The sequence below is a fragment of the Mastigoproctus giganteus genome, chromosome 8, assembly GCF_048544385.1.
Source record: "Mastigoproctus giganteus isolate SK-2022 chromosome 8, ASM4854438v1, whole genome shotgun sequence".
Lineage (NCBI taxonomy): Eukaryota > Metazoa > Arthropoda > Arachnida > Uropygi > Thelyphonidae > Mastigoproctus > Mastigoproctus giganteus.
The window spans coordinates 94,501,149-94,514,491 of NC_143582.1; the positions used below are offsets into that span (position 1 = coordinate 94,501,149).

The following is a 13,343-nucleotide window of genomic DNA, read 5'->3' on the forward strand; positions in this document are numbered from 1 at the left end:
TTCCCATACCGTCTTCCAACCAGCGTGTGGCAACAAACGTAATATTCAGTGCTTCAGCTGCAATACGCGATATATTTGGATATCTCACGTGACATTTATACAAAAAAAGAGAGAAATAATGATTGCCGGATTTCTATTGATCCGATTTTACTGAAATTGGAGATTGACAAATTAATTTTTCTAAACGAGCCAATATAAAATTTTTGGATCGTTAGGAGTTTGTATAGACGGAAGGAAATTTTATTTATTTATTTATTTATTGTCCCTTAAATGCCCAATAAAAAAAAAAAAAAGAGTTTTTCACCCCGAAACCAGGGTCAACCAAACCATAAAATACATGTAATTTGCACGTATAATCAAAAACAGCCGAAAAAAAAAAAAAAAAAACAGCCTAGACGTGAAACTTATTGACTGCTTTTTAAAACATCTCAACCCTCTGCAACTTTAACATTGACCGCCCCAGTACTGTTTGTGATCAGACTTTAGTTTTCTTTGTAAGACATTCATCGTAGACTGCAATACAGCACGTTGAGGTTTATCGGCGAATCCATCGCACGCAAATCACACTAATGTACCGCATATTCATTATACACTGGTGTGCAAAACTTAAGGGCCAGTTAGGTTTTCGCCTGTAGCATCTCATAGGAGCGGCCTGGATATGGGAAAAGCATACTAAAGGAACCTCGTGAGGTACAGAAATGATGAAGGAAACAACACCGACACAACAACGGAAACAAAACGAAACTTTATTCAAAAATAGAAACATAGCACTGGCTGCCATGATGCAGATCTTTGGCATCACTGCCAAAGATGGATGGCAGTGATGCCAAACAAAGGCAAGAGGTGGTCCTCAGTGGGAAATATGGCCACCCCTAATGTCGATGCAGGCTTTGCACCGCCTGTCCATACTTAGAACAATGTTCTTGACAAGTTCTTGCGGTAACATCGTCCATTGTTCTGTCAGCGCCATCTTCAGCTGGTGAACATTTTCTGGTGGGTGTGGACGTGCCGCTAGGCGTCACTCCAGAGTGTCCCATATGTGTTCGATCTGATTTAGATCGAGGGAAACGGGCAGGCCACTCCATACGAACAATGTCCTCACTTTCCAAAAGCACATCAACAGCTGCAGTGCGATAGGGTGTGGCGTTATCATCCATAAACACAAACTGGGGGAAATGGCACTTCGGAACAAACGCACATAGGCAAGGATTACCTAGATACAGTAGCGTGCACCCGTTACAGTACCGCCTTCCAGTATTTGGAGTTGTGTACGTCTATCCAGGATAACGCCTCCCCAGACGAGAACACCTCGACGCCATATCGATCCCTTTCGGTGATGTTTGCGGGGTGATACCGTGTGCCAACCTCTCGCCAGATTAGCTGACGTCCAAAATCGCTGCTGAGACTGCTACTCTCATCAGTAAAGAGTACCTTACCCCCCTTGCGCTGCTGTCCAGTCCTTGTGTTCGATGCACCACTGTAAACAGTGTCGCCGATGGGCAGGTGTTAAAGGGACACCGCGTACTGGCCGTCGGGCAAACAGTCCACTTTTGTGGAGTCGCCTGGCCACAGTAAACCGCGATATCCTGCGTCCTGTGCAGCTGGTTTGCAATGGATCCCACTGTCTGGTGTCGCTCCCTCTTGGCCTGTAGGAGTATATAGCGGTCATCTTTGGGCGTTGTTTTTCGTTGATGACCACCACTGGCGCTTCGAACAGCTGCACCTGTCGTTCTAAAGGCCAACCACGCACGCGAGGCGATGCTATGGGCGATTCCGAACTCTGCAGCCACACTCTTCGCACTTCCTCGAGCTTCCAATTATTCGACCCCGAGTAAAGTCATCCAGATGTTGTCTGCTGGCCATTTCGTTGTCTGTAGCACTGTATGAAACTATTCGAACGTCTGAAACAATCGTGCTCAGCATTCGGTAATTTGCACATAACTGCTGAACTGCTGCTTTTATCTGTGTGTGTGTTTTGGATGTTTAATGGCGCATAAGCTACACTGGCTATAGTGCGCCTTCTGATCACGATTCAAATTTTTGCATGTGTACCACCTTTCTACTGAACGGCCACAATTATGCAAATCGCCACAGGCTGTTTCGTTTGATTTTGTGGTTGTAACCTTTAGAAATAGTGTTGGTCCTTAAGTTTTGCACACCAGTGTATAAGCTTCTTACTCTGCTGTATACCACGCTGCACCTATATATGCATCTCTAGCATGCATTGGCCCTCTATGCAATTCAAACCAGTTTCCCTCATTCCGAGTTATGTTCCATTTGAACGACCCTTATACAAATAAACATTCTAGACTTACTATTTCTTTGGAAACGAATCAGTTTTTATTATTATTTTTTTAATATTTATTAAGACACCAAGCAGTTTACAATACAGCGCTATATTCTATACGCTGTCAGAAATCAAGTTACTCTCACGCACATCAATGGCCAAATGGCTGGATATCCTAAGGCGTCTTTCTCAAAGAATTAATCGAATGCTGTAAAGGAAAGCAGAGTTCCTTATGGAACTCTTGTTGGCAACGTAACAGTGAAGTAGAAAACTAAACCAGAGCGGTAAAAAGATCTATAAATGGTGAGGAAACCATATGGATACGAGAAAAGAAGCCATATTGCAAGAGTGGATCCGTTTCATTTGTAAATAAATCTGTCCATATCGTATATTCGTTCTCAACTGTCATTCTTTTATTTTGATAAGCTAGCTAATAAAGAATGCAGTCCGATGACTTTGAGTAGGTCGTGTCCTCTTGACAGGAAGCAATTTTTACTGAGATGTCGTAAAGGAACTGTTCTGTAATGGATTAAACGAGATCCACATTGTGTTTCAAATACATTAGCTGCCGAATGTCTGCATCAAGCTTTATGGACATTGGAAAACGTAATGTGGTTGAACTGCCTTATGCTTTCCATTGTGGTCATAATGTGGAAAGAACTGCGTGTGGTACATTCAAAGTCCGATCGTGCAAACATCCACTTTACACACAGCAGGTACGCCGGCGTAGGGGTCCCTTAAACCAGTACGTCTATTTTTAAAGAGACATTTACATACGCTATTATTACATGCGTCAGACACCTATTCGTGCTATCACCCAGCCGTCTCTTTCCCTCAAACTGGCACCTCCCAAATTGATATACACATATTCCCCCAGCGAGTTTGTCTTCCGTTGCATGCGCACACAAAGAGTACCAATATCTCTTATTGCAAAGCTTTTAACGCGTTATATTTATGTCTTACACCACTCCAGCTGACACGTTTCAAGGAAATGGTCTGTGTGTGACTCGAACCTGCCGGATGTTCTGTAACTTGCTGGCGACAGGTAGAAATGTACTTCCTCTGGCAAAAGCGGGTGGAGAGGAGGGGGTGGGGTTCAGGGAATGAAACGTGAGATTATGAGTCGCGTAATTTCCATATTGGATCGACATAAATGGAGAAGTGGAGGTTTAAACCTCTCATTCTTTCTACATTTCCATACAACCCCCTCCTCCCCCTTAACATTGTTCCCCAATTAGCTGTGAACATTTAAGTCCTAGTTCTGCTGTCTGTAGATTCTCTTATCCAATCTCTGTCCTATTCTTTCGCTCTGTTCTTCCTTTACCTTTTCTTTCTCACATAAGTATATATTTTATCAACTTGTCAATAAGGACGGGAAGCAGCTGAATTCGGTTTGTGTGTGTGTACAGACGCAGGTAGCTTTGCCACTACATCCGTGCACTTGAAAATATCAAACTGTCTGAAGGTAAATCGCAAATACTAAATTTCTGCTTTCTCCATCCTAAACAAACGCTATTTCTCAAAGTAACGTACCAAGCCTTGCTTCAGTCATGAATAAAACATTCTCAAACCCACCAAGCAATCAGTAGCCTCCCTGTAGTGAAATGGAGGAGAAGAAATGGCGCACGTGTTCTGTAAGATGTTTTATTTATGGCAGTAGCTCATCGTGGATAAGCTACGCCCATCCAGATACAGGTTTATGATAAGTTGAATCTATCAGACTACCGGCTAGGTTTTCAAACCTTTTATATACTGCAACTTGCTCATAATTTCGGGCACTCAACTCTTTTTTAGCACACTGTTACTTTTAAAACATTTCACCCATTCGTTTTTTTTTTTTTTTTTCGAAAGCAGGGTATAGATCTGACGTTTGAATTATTGGCAGGACTTTAAGCTCGTGTCCAAAACAGAAACTATTTGTAATATTGTTCTGTTTATGTACACGTAACTGGGAATGAACATCTGGCATTAATTCAGATGTGCTTCTAGGAGATTCCATGCATAATATTGCGCGATAAATGAGTAAAAATATACAATACTTCCAAACGTATAAATTATCCCAAATAACTAAAAAACACATTAGCTCTTCATTTAGGACACCAGTTTTATCTTAGACATCCGTATCATATGTTGGGGGGGTTGGATGCTTGTAGGATAAAAACAAGCTGAAAAATTTTCTGGGTACTCCAGTTTTTTACGTTTTGGCACCCTTATTTTAAGAGGTCAAAGCTGTTATGGTCATAAGCATGACATAACCAAGTAGTCAACTTTAGAGAGCAATAGTACACGCGTTTGAATTGACCGTGGTTCCGGTACCGAATGATCCTTAAATTCGACGATGTTCTTGTACTATCTTGTAAATTCCCAGATCGGCTGTCCCGGAGTAAGCATAAATTATTTTATTATAAAATAAACAGGGCTAAAAGTGGTGCACAAGACTATACGTGCCATCTACCCTGTGTGGATTAGAGATCTCAACTTCGAATCCTCAAATTCGTGCATCTCTGTGCGAAGAACATAACTATAAATAATAAAATATGCTTTCAGGGCCAGCAGGTAGACCTCATAAACATTCCATTATTCATTTAAATAATGCCGACTAAAATTTACAAGCTTCTGTTCACTGAAGAGAGTGCTCCCTCCGACAGTTTACCCTTCTCTCATAGGAAATTAAGTTACTTTTCTTCCATCTGCAAAAGCTTCATCGGCTATTTGACGTTGCCATGGTTACTCTCACTTCTTGTTGCCTTAGAATATCACATTACGCCGAAAGTATTATCCCAAACCTTACACATTTGCATGCTGAAGCCCGAAGCCCTACATTCCCATTGCTTCTTTTTTTCGCTCCCAGAGGGCGCGCTGTTTCTGAAAACGGGATGGTTTTTCTTTATTATTAATATTTCCTTATGGGACAACGAGCAATAGAGTACTCATATCAACAATCTCTCGGTTATAATCAAGATTATAATCGAGGGATTGTCCAGGGATTATAATCACGGTTATAATCCACAAAGAGGGATTCACGGTTACAAATTTCAATATATTGTTCAATGTCTTGAAATTATTTCCTGTTTTAGTTTTATAATATCGATATTACGTCCTGCACTCTAAATAATTTATTCTTCTTGCATAAATAACTGTCTGAGATAAAAAAGAAACAAATACTAACGATAATTAATACTTCATTAGGAATGGAAACTTCGTTCCGAATGTCATTCCAACCTAAACTTCCTAAAAAGGAAAATGAATTATGCAGTACGGAGAGTACCAAACCCCTGCTCAGTTCCGGATCTGACGGCAGCTGTGATGGATGCACGGACGTAGCGGGCAATGATGGAAGCTCTCAGAATCCCATGTCAACAAACAGTGCCACCACAGCGACATGTAGGATCCATTACAGGTGGCCGTCTTGCATCGTACCTTGCGGATCGGTATCCATGACGTCTGGGCGAGAGAACGAACCGGAAACACCAGGAGATGGAGACTCTGGACAACAGGGGATGTTCGTCCGGGCAGCGCTCCCAAGCCAGCTAAAAATGAATTCGGATGGGCAGACATTGTGGTAAGTAGTGGGTGATTTAAAGTGGAAGTTTAACCGCGCGTGTTACCGTTGTATTTCCATACCGAGATGTGTTAATTAATTAATAATTAATTGAAATATTTTTAAAGTACATATGCGTAACACAGACATACGTACGTTAGCTCTTTGCAGTATAAAGCATTAAAATTGTTTTTATTTAAAATTTGATTTACGGTGGTCCATAAAATCGTGGGACTCATTCGACACATCCTTTTTTTTTTAATGCACTGCATTTAAATGTAATTCTAATGTGATGTTTCCACCCGTTCTTTCTTGCAGGACGGTTGGACATTGCACAAAATGTGGTCGTCACTACTGCCGACGCTGCAGCATCTCCCTGGGAGAAAAAGAACGTCCTACTGACATCCGACTGACGGAAGAAGCGGGCTTCTCCCCACAGTGGACAATGGATCTAAATGTCGTCTCTCCCTCCAGGGAAGGAACGCTTCATGCGCGAACCGGCAGTCGCTACAGAAATAAAGCCCCTCACGACAGGTCATCCTTGTGCTCTCAAAGCAGTCAGAGTAGCGGCACGAGTAGCGCGAGCAGCAGCAGCACCACCAGTTCCGAATACTCGGTGCCTAGAAGTTGCCTGGAGAACTTTTACGATCGTCCTCGCAGTATCCATCAGGTTATAGGTCACATGGGAGTTGCCTCCCTCCCAAGAACAAACGCCTCCACTCCTGGAAACCAGCCCCAGGGCAGAGTGGAGGCAACCGCATTCGGCTGCAGGGAACTCGGCCCCATACAAGAGTTCGGTTGTACTTGCACGTGCTTCGATCCTCAGAAGACCACCCCGGCGTCCAGCGAAGATTTTCTCGTTCCAGCGAGCAGCGTCGTGTGCACGTGCAGCGGCAGGAGAAAAGGCGGCAGCGGGTCTGCCAGACGAGACGGGGAAGCACCGCCGTCCTTAAGCAGCAGTGGAAGCAGCAACGCGTCTCCATCGACGTCCCCAAAGAAGCAGCCTCTCCAGTCCACCTTCTTCCAGGTCCCACTGATGCTGCCGTGCACGTGCGGGAGGTCGCAGCCTTACGTTCACTACGCAGTTCCACGTTCCACTCCGGCCCACATACTAGAAACGGTAACCGACTGTTTTATAAGTAGCAGAGTCAAGCCAAGACTTTAGTTTCGGTGTTTTTAAAAAACGTTTTATTTGAAACTTTGAAGAAAACAAACACAGGTTGTAGTTTTAAGTAATCGCAGTTTCTTTGATAATAACACCACTTTTATTATCAAATAAATAATAATATTCAGGTATTATCATTATATCTTTACTGTCCATTGAACAATAAAATGTCTTGCATACCCAATGGATATAGTTTTCTTTCGTCACAAACGGAGAAAAACGAATGCACTTCTGATTATTTTTTCCCGTTCTACAGACTGGAAAAATTGAATCACAAATGATGAGAAAAAATTGCATTTTTATATAAACCGGTCTATTTCCTTTCTTAAAATTCGCCATTCTTTCTTCTAGACATTTGATTGTTTACTTCCGGTAGCGAACTCCTCTCTTAATTCCAACGATACACAGTCCACGGGAATCCAGCAACATGCTGCGTGCTTTCGGGGTTGCTCTTTTACCCCCAGGTGGCGTGACTTTCGATTTTGAAATTCCAGTTTATTTATTGATGGAAAATCTTAGAGCTTATTCTTATTTGAACAGAGTAGTATCGATATAAAGAGAAAACGAAGAGCGAGGGATGGGAGGAACTGCGGTAATGCCACCGTAAACAATAAAACCTACCGAAGACACGGGGATGCTTACCATTAGGAGGATTTTAGTAAGTCTGACGATAACGTAGAAGTTTCTAAAAAAATTGCTTTTATCGTCAAACAAAGGCGTAGCTGGGCTCTTGTTTGCAAAGTAGACACTAAGGCTACAGTCCCAATTCACTTATAAATTTGATACTTACTCGTATCCGAATACTGATTTTCCTGAAAATAGTAAAGGCACAGCTAACGGACGTCAGTGTCATTGGTAACTTATCCGCTACTCTCGGCGACGCTGATTTTAGACGTTTTTCTTCATTCCACAGGAACCCCGAATAAACTGAGTAAGAAAGTCTCGGAACTTTCTAAACATTAAAGTAATATCCCAGCTTCACTCAGTAAAAAACAGAATGCTACTGATTGTTACAAATACGCTTCTACTTATTTAATACTAATAAATAAAAGTATTAGTAGTAATACTCCTCTATCATTAATTATTTCAACTACTATTAAACTTTTTATATAATAATTATGATCTAATGATAAAATAACTATTTTTCTTTATGAAAAATGTTGATCTGTGCCGATTCCTGCTATTTTCTTTCTGTATTTAATGAGTAATAAGTAGAAATAACAATTAATGAGTAATAAGTAGAAATAATAATTAATGAGTAATAAGTAGAAATAAAAATTAATGAGAAATCATGCGAAATAACAGTATATTTTGATTATTACGTAAACTGCCAACTGATTATACCATTTCGATTGTTCCATTAGCCTTTCATTAAATATATTCATTTCAATTGTTGCATTAGCCTTCCATCGACGTTCATTTCAATTGTTGCATTAGCGCGTACCGGCACGCCCATTTCTATTGTTGCAGACTAACAGATTCCTGACACTGATATCAGTTTACTCTTGACCATAAGAGGTTCACAATGCCTAAATGTGAATTTATGAGCATTATTATTTCTTTAATTCCAAAATATGATAAAATTTACTTTCCTTCATTTTATATCACTATTCTCTTTCCCCGTCTTTCTTATCTTCCTAGTTTCTTGCTCTTTGCCTATGAAACACACAGGATCCTCCCGGTTGCAACCCTCATGCTGAGATCATCGTGCTCTTACTGGCAACCCTCTTTGGAGGGGTTGTCAGCAGGAGCTCGTTAGGCAGAAGTATCTGCTATTAACATTGCCTAGATTGTAAATGTATCGACCAATCTTCCTTTGGAATTCTGCCAGGTCCTTCCTGGATGTAAAGTTGTTGAAAACTTCGACACTGACACTAGAGAAAACTAAGGAATCCGGTCATGGAAGATGCAAAATATGCATTTAAGGTGAAATTTTTATCGGAATTTCGTTAAACGGATTAAAAATAACAATTTTCGTTTTTGTCATTCAATTACGGTTGCGCTGCAAAAATCGAGTAGTGCAAACGTTCACCGTTAGATGGCAGCAGTCATCTCATTTCGAAAATACCAATTTTTAATTATTATCTTTTAAAGACAAAAATACTATCCATAATTATCATTTTAATTTTAATTTCAACAGGACATGAAAGCAAATACCGAAGGAGACATGAAGCTTACCGAAAATAGACCAGAATTAAACTACGATATCCCACCTAAAACAAAAGTGAGTATCGAATCTAGCATTTAGAGTGATAGAATAGCGTTTTTCAATAAGTGGATCTTAATATTTTTAGGTATTAGTGTAATGAAATTGCTATCCTATACCAATAAAGTTATTAGAATTACTTTCTTTTTACTTTCAATAATTCTATTAATATTAGAATGGTCGCATTGTTAAGAATAATAGTTCTACTACAGTTAGAATTATTTTTCTGTAGATTTAAATTAAATGTTTAATAATTGAACCGAATGCTTAGTAAAAATTGATTGTTAAAAGTCAAATAGCAAAAACAGCTTTGGATTTCACTTGATTCATGAAAAAAAAATATTTTTTTAAGCGAATTGACAAATAAAGAGGAAAATACACAAGCAGAATAAATGCAGAGTAAATTACTATTGCCACAGAATAAATTATTATTATTTTATTTATTTTTTATCTGGATGGTGAAACCACGTGCTCAATTCTAACTCGCATATATTTTCCAAATAACTGTAAACCTACAATTTTCGTGAAGTTATCGACATAGAATTTTAAAATATTACAGAATGCAGCTGCAATCACGAAAAAAAAAAAAAAGCCTTAATTTCCATTCTGGCGTTAATGTATGCAAGAAGAGAAATATTGTATTCACTCGGGAACGGTGCTTTTAATGCATGCGAGAAGAAAAAAAAAAATAAGAAAAGAAAGTCGTCTCCAAGCTAACGAACAACGCTGAAAAGAACACACGCACATAATGAAGAGAGGGACATATGGAAGTATAATTCAATGTTCGCCTCTTCTTTCTCTCTTGTTCTGTTCATTAATGAGAGACTTCACAAGTTTCTCTGCGAATGTGTGTCGTAGATACAAATGAAGCAGGAATGGCGAGAGTTTATTTTTCTTTCTTTTTTGATGTTTACAAGGAAGGTGTCTCGGAAAAAGATTTTTTTCCCTACTTTCCCAACCTCACACGTGCGACATTCAACTCCTCTCTTTGCTTTACACGATTCATCAAGATATAACAATTCGTACAATTCTAAAGAGTCCCTGCTGAGATCCCTCAGGCGCACGAAGCGACTCATTCTCTCCCCACGTTGGCCGTTGCTTACGTGCAAGTCATTACACCTCAATGGCAATTTTTTGTCCTGGGATAAACACCACATCCTCCCCCTTCGTTTCCTTTTAACCTTCTTAAACCCAGGTAGTAATTTAAGGATGTCATTAGGCTTTCTCTTAAAACCAGCCTTACTTTCGACAGTGTTAATAATCCTGGATCTTTTGGGTAAATGTTTTCGAAAAGAAAACTTTCTTTGAGACGAGATGGCACGATGTGTGTGTGTGTGTGTGTGTGTGTGTGTGTGCGCGCGCGCCTATAGGTGTTTATTCTCAAAACAGAGACCATTTTAAGCCCTTTTAACCAGGGTCTAGTTCGTTAAAAACGATTTTAATTAGATGGCGCAATCTTAAGTTTATGTTTATTTGTTTCTATTAAAATCCACCGACATCTTTCTTAATAAAGCCTATTACTAGACTCGTTCATCAAATCCCATTAAATAAACATTACCCTTGAATTAATAAGGACACAATGTAGGAGCCAAATTGCTGACTTCAGATCTCAGCAAGATCATGCATTGGTCACGTGTCTGACATTCGTGATCTGTCAACAATGGTTAGTATTTGGCTACTAGTCCAGTAGCCTAAACAATTGAGAATTAAATATACGCGCGCTAATCGATATCGTCTGGCACCTGACGTCGGTTGTATAAACTGCGATGGTGCCCAATAAAAATAGTACACTTATACGAGGAGCTAAGTGTTGCCCCTTCTCTTATCACTATACAGCGTTGCATTACTGGCTTTGGTAATAGTAATCGCTGAGATTGGGGCAGATGTTCGTAGTTGGCAAAGAGTAATCAGCTTTCTCGTGCGTGTTTTGCTCATAACTGCATCAGAAACCATAAAGAAATGTGTAGTCTTGTCTTTTATGGATTCCAGTAGCCATTTGCTCCCTCTGGACTTGGTTTCTGAAGCGGTCTAAGAGAAAATCCAGCACGCGCAAAACTCTTCGCCGTGTCTAATATTCGAAAATTACCCATAATTCGTTGTAATGAATTTTTAGGCAAAAATTAATAAACCAGAATAAATGTGTCTCCTTACAATTGATTTAGGGATGGAATTAAAATTGTGGACACGCGAAATGTGTGTAGCACGAGGTATTTCGTGGTAATGCTTGCGGACTGTTAACAAGCTCATGACTGAACTCTGTTTTCTTTCTCTTTATATGATCCCAGGACGAATCCGGAGCAGACAAGAGCGACTCCACCCGAGGCACTCTACTGACAACGAAGAGCACCTTATCGTCTGGCGAACAGAGCGAAGAGGAAAATGGAAACGTCGTACCTGCTAGCAGACAGCAAGAGAACGCGCAGGTGTGTCCGTGCCAACGCTTAATGCTTTGGGCGGGTAATCTAATGCCGTACTGGGGGAAGAACGACGTCACCGCAGCGACTAACAATGCCGCGTACTCCGCCGCCTTCTTGCTGAGGTCACATTGCAAGGACACGGGGATTTCCGGGGGATTCTCGGAATGCACGTGCAAGTTGAAAGGATCGAATTCCCAAGAAAATTTGACGTCTTGCGAATGGACGGCGAGACAGGGCAGCCTCTCGAGCAGAAACGCAGACAACGCTAATCACATCTACGTCAACCTGCAGTATCTGCACGAGACGGGAGCCCTCTTTGACCCCGGAAGCAACCAGATCGCCATACCGTACTACGAGAACCTCCATTTCATAAAGACCTTGCCTCTGTACGAGAACGCCAACCTGAGGACACCCACCGTAGTCAAGGTCATCCACGGAAAGCCCGCTCAAGAACTCGGCTCGGAGAAGGAGTCGACCCCTAAGCCTCCGGCGGACTTTCGAATCTGCTCGGCGTGCCGACTCCACAGACGCAGGCTTGTGAACATCACGAAACAAGCGAGACACGGAGCAGAGGAGAGCGGCAGCAGCGTTTACGAACTGATGTCCTTCGAGGAAGCGGAAGAAGAAGGTTCGGCCGGAGAAGGCAACTACCTGCTCATGCAACCGATCTACCCGGAAATCTTGTCTGTGGCCGCCGCAGCGCCCCAGAATTCCGACGAGATGAAGCCGTGCGCGGATCAGCAGTCAGAAATTATCGGTGACCCCGGTGACCTGTCGTCGGCGGAAGACAGCACGCTACCACTGCGTCCCTTCATGCCGATTCTTCTGCCTTTCGTCGAGAGAAGTGCAGACAATGACGACGACGACGAATGTCCTTCGGACTTGCCAGGATCGCGAAGTGTTTTATTAAGAAAATGCGACGAATATCACGACGATCCGAACTGCCGATCGTCGCGATCGAACTCTTTGGGAGATCTGAAGAAAAAAGTCTTTATGCGGACGAGATCGAGTTCGGCGGAGGGGCGGAAGAATCAAGGGAATCTTAACGTGTCCGACGCAGATGACTGCCTCGGTTCTCGAAGTTGCAGCCCGAAGAGTACCCCAGTTCGGAAGCACCCCTTACTGTCGAAGCTGTCTTTCCGTTCCAAGGAAAAGTCGTTCAGCACCGACGAAATCACTCCTCCTTCCTCTGCTCCAACATCGCCCGACAATATTTTCTTAGAAAACATGCGCAAATATCCCTTCCACAGGTCGGCCGACTGTTTGCAGCTGAAGGAAGAGTACCGGCTGTCCGAGGAGGACCTGACCCAGGACATGGACACGGGGCAGTGTTCCGAGGGCGAATCAAAGCAGAAGTGTAACTCAAACTCAACCTCAACCATCAAGCGATCGTCTAGCGTGCCCTGCAAGTCCCACACTTCCCACTCGGCGAGTTCCACGGATTCTGGCATATCGACCAGTCTTCTTCCCGACTCTGGAGCTGTGTTTTCCCATTTCGTCAGTTATCATGGTTCCTTACCGAGACATTTCCATTTCGACCACCAGGAGTCGGCATTTGTGCCTGCGCAGAACTTGGCTGTAGTTTCTGGAACAAAGTGTGTCGCTGCTTCTAACCAAAACACAACAGCCTCGAACAGCAATGTGAAGATGAAAGAATCTCTAGGACAGATGATAATGATATCAGGTAACCTGTAGTCGCATGGCTAAAATTGTTGGTACTCCTAGCT

At 41.9% G+C, this 13,343-nt stretch overlaps 1 protein-coding gene across 1 annotated transcript in view; it reads left to right on the forward strand.

Moving 5' to 3' along the window:
• The window catches only part of LOC150081720 (uncharacterized), a 198,629-nt gene that overhangs the window by 182,823 nt on the left and 2,463 nt on the right, over positions 1–13,343 (forward strand). The window contains exons 6-9 of the mRNA XM_090380296.1: positions 5,477–5,849; positions 6,147–6,948; positions 9,134–9,217; positions 11,485–13,300. Coding sequence (XP_090236422.1) covers positions 5,477–5,849; positions 6,147–6,948; positions 9,134–9,217; positions 11,485–13,300 — 3,075 coding nt within the window. The remainder of the gene's footprint in view (positions 1–5,476; positions 5,850–6,146; positions 6,949–9,133; positions 9,218–11,484; positions 13,301–13,343) is intronic.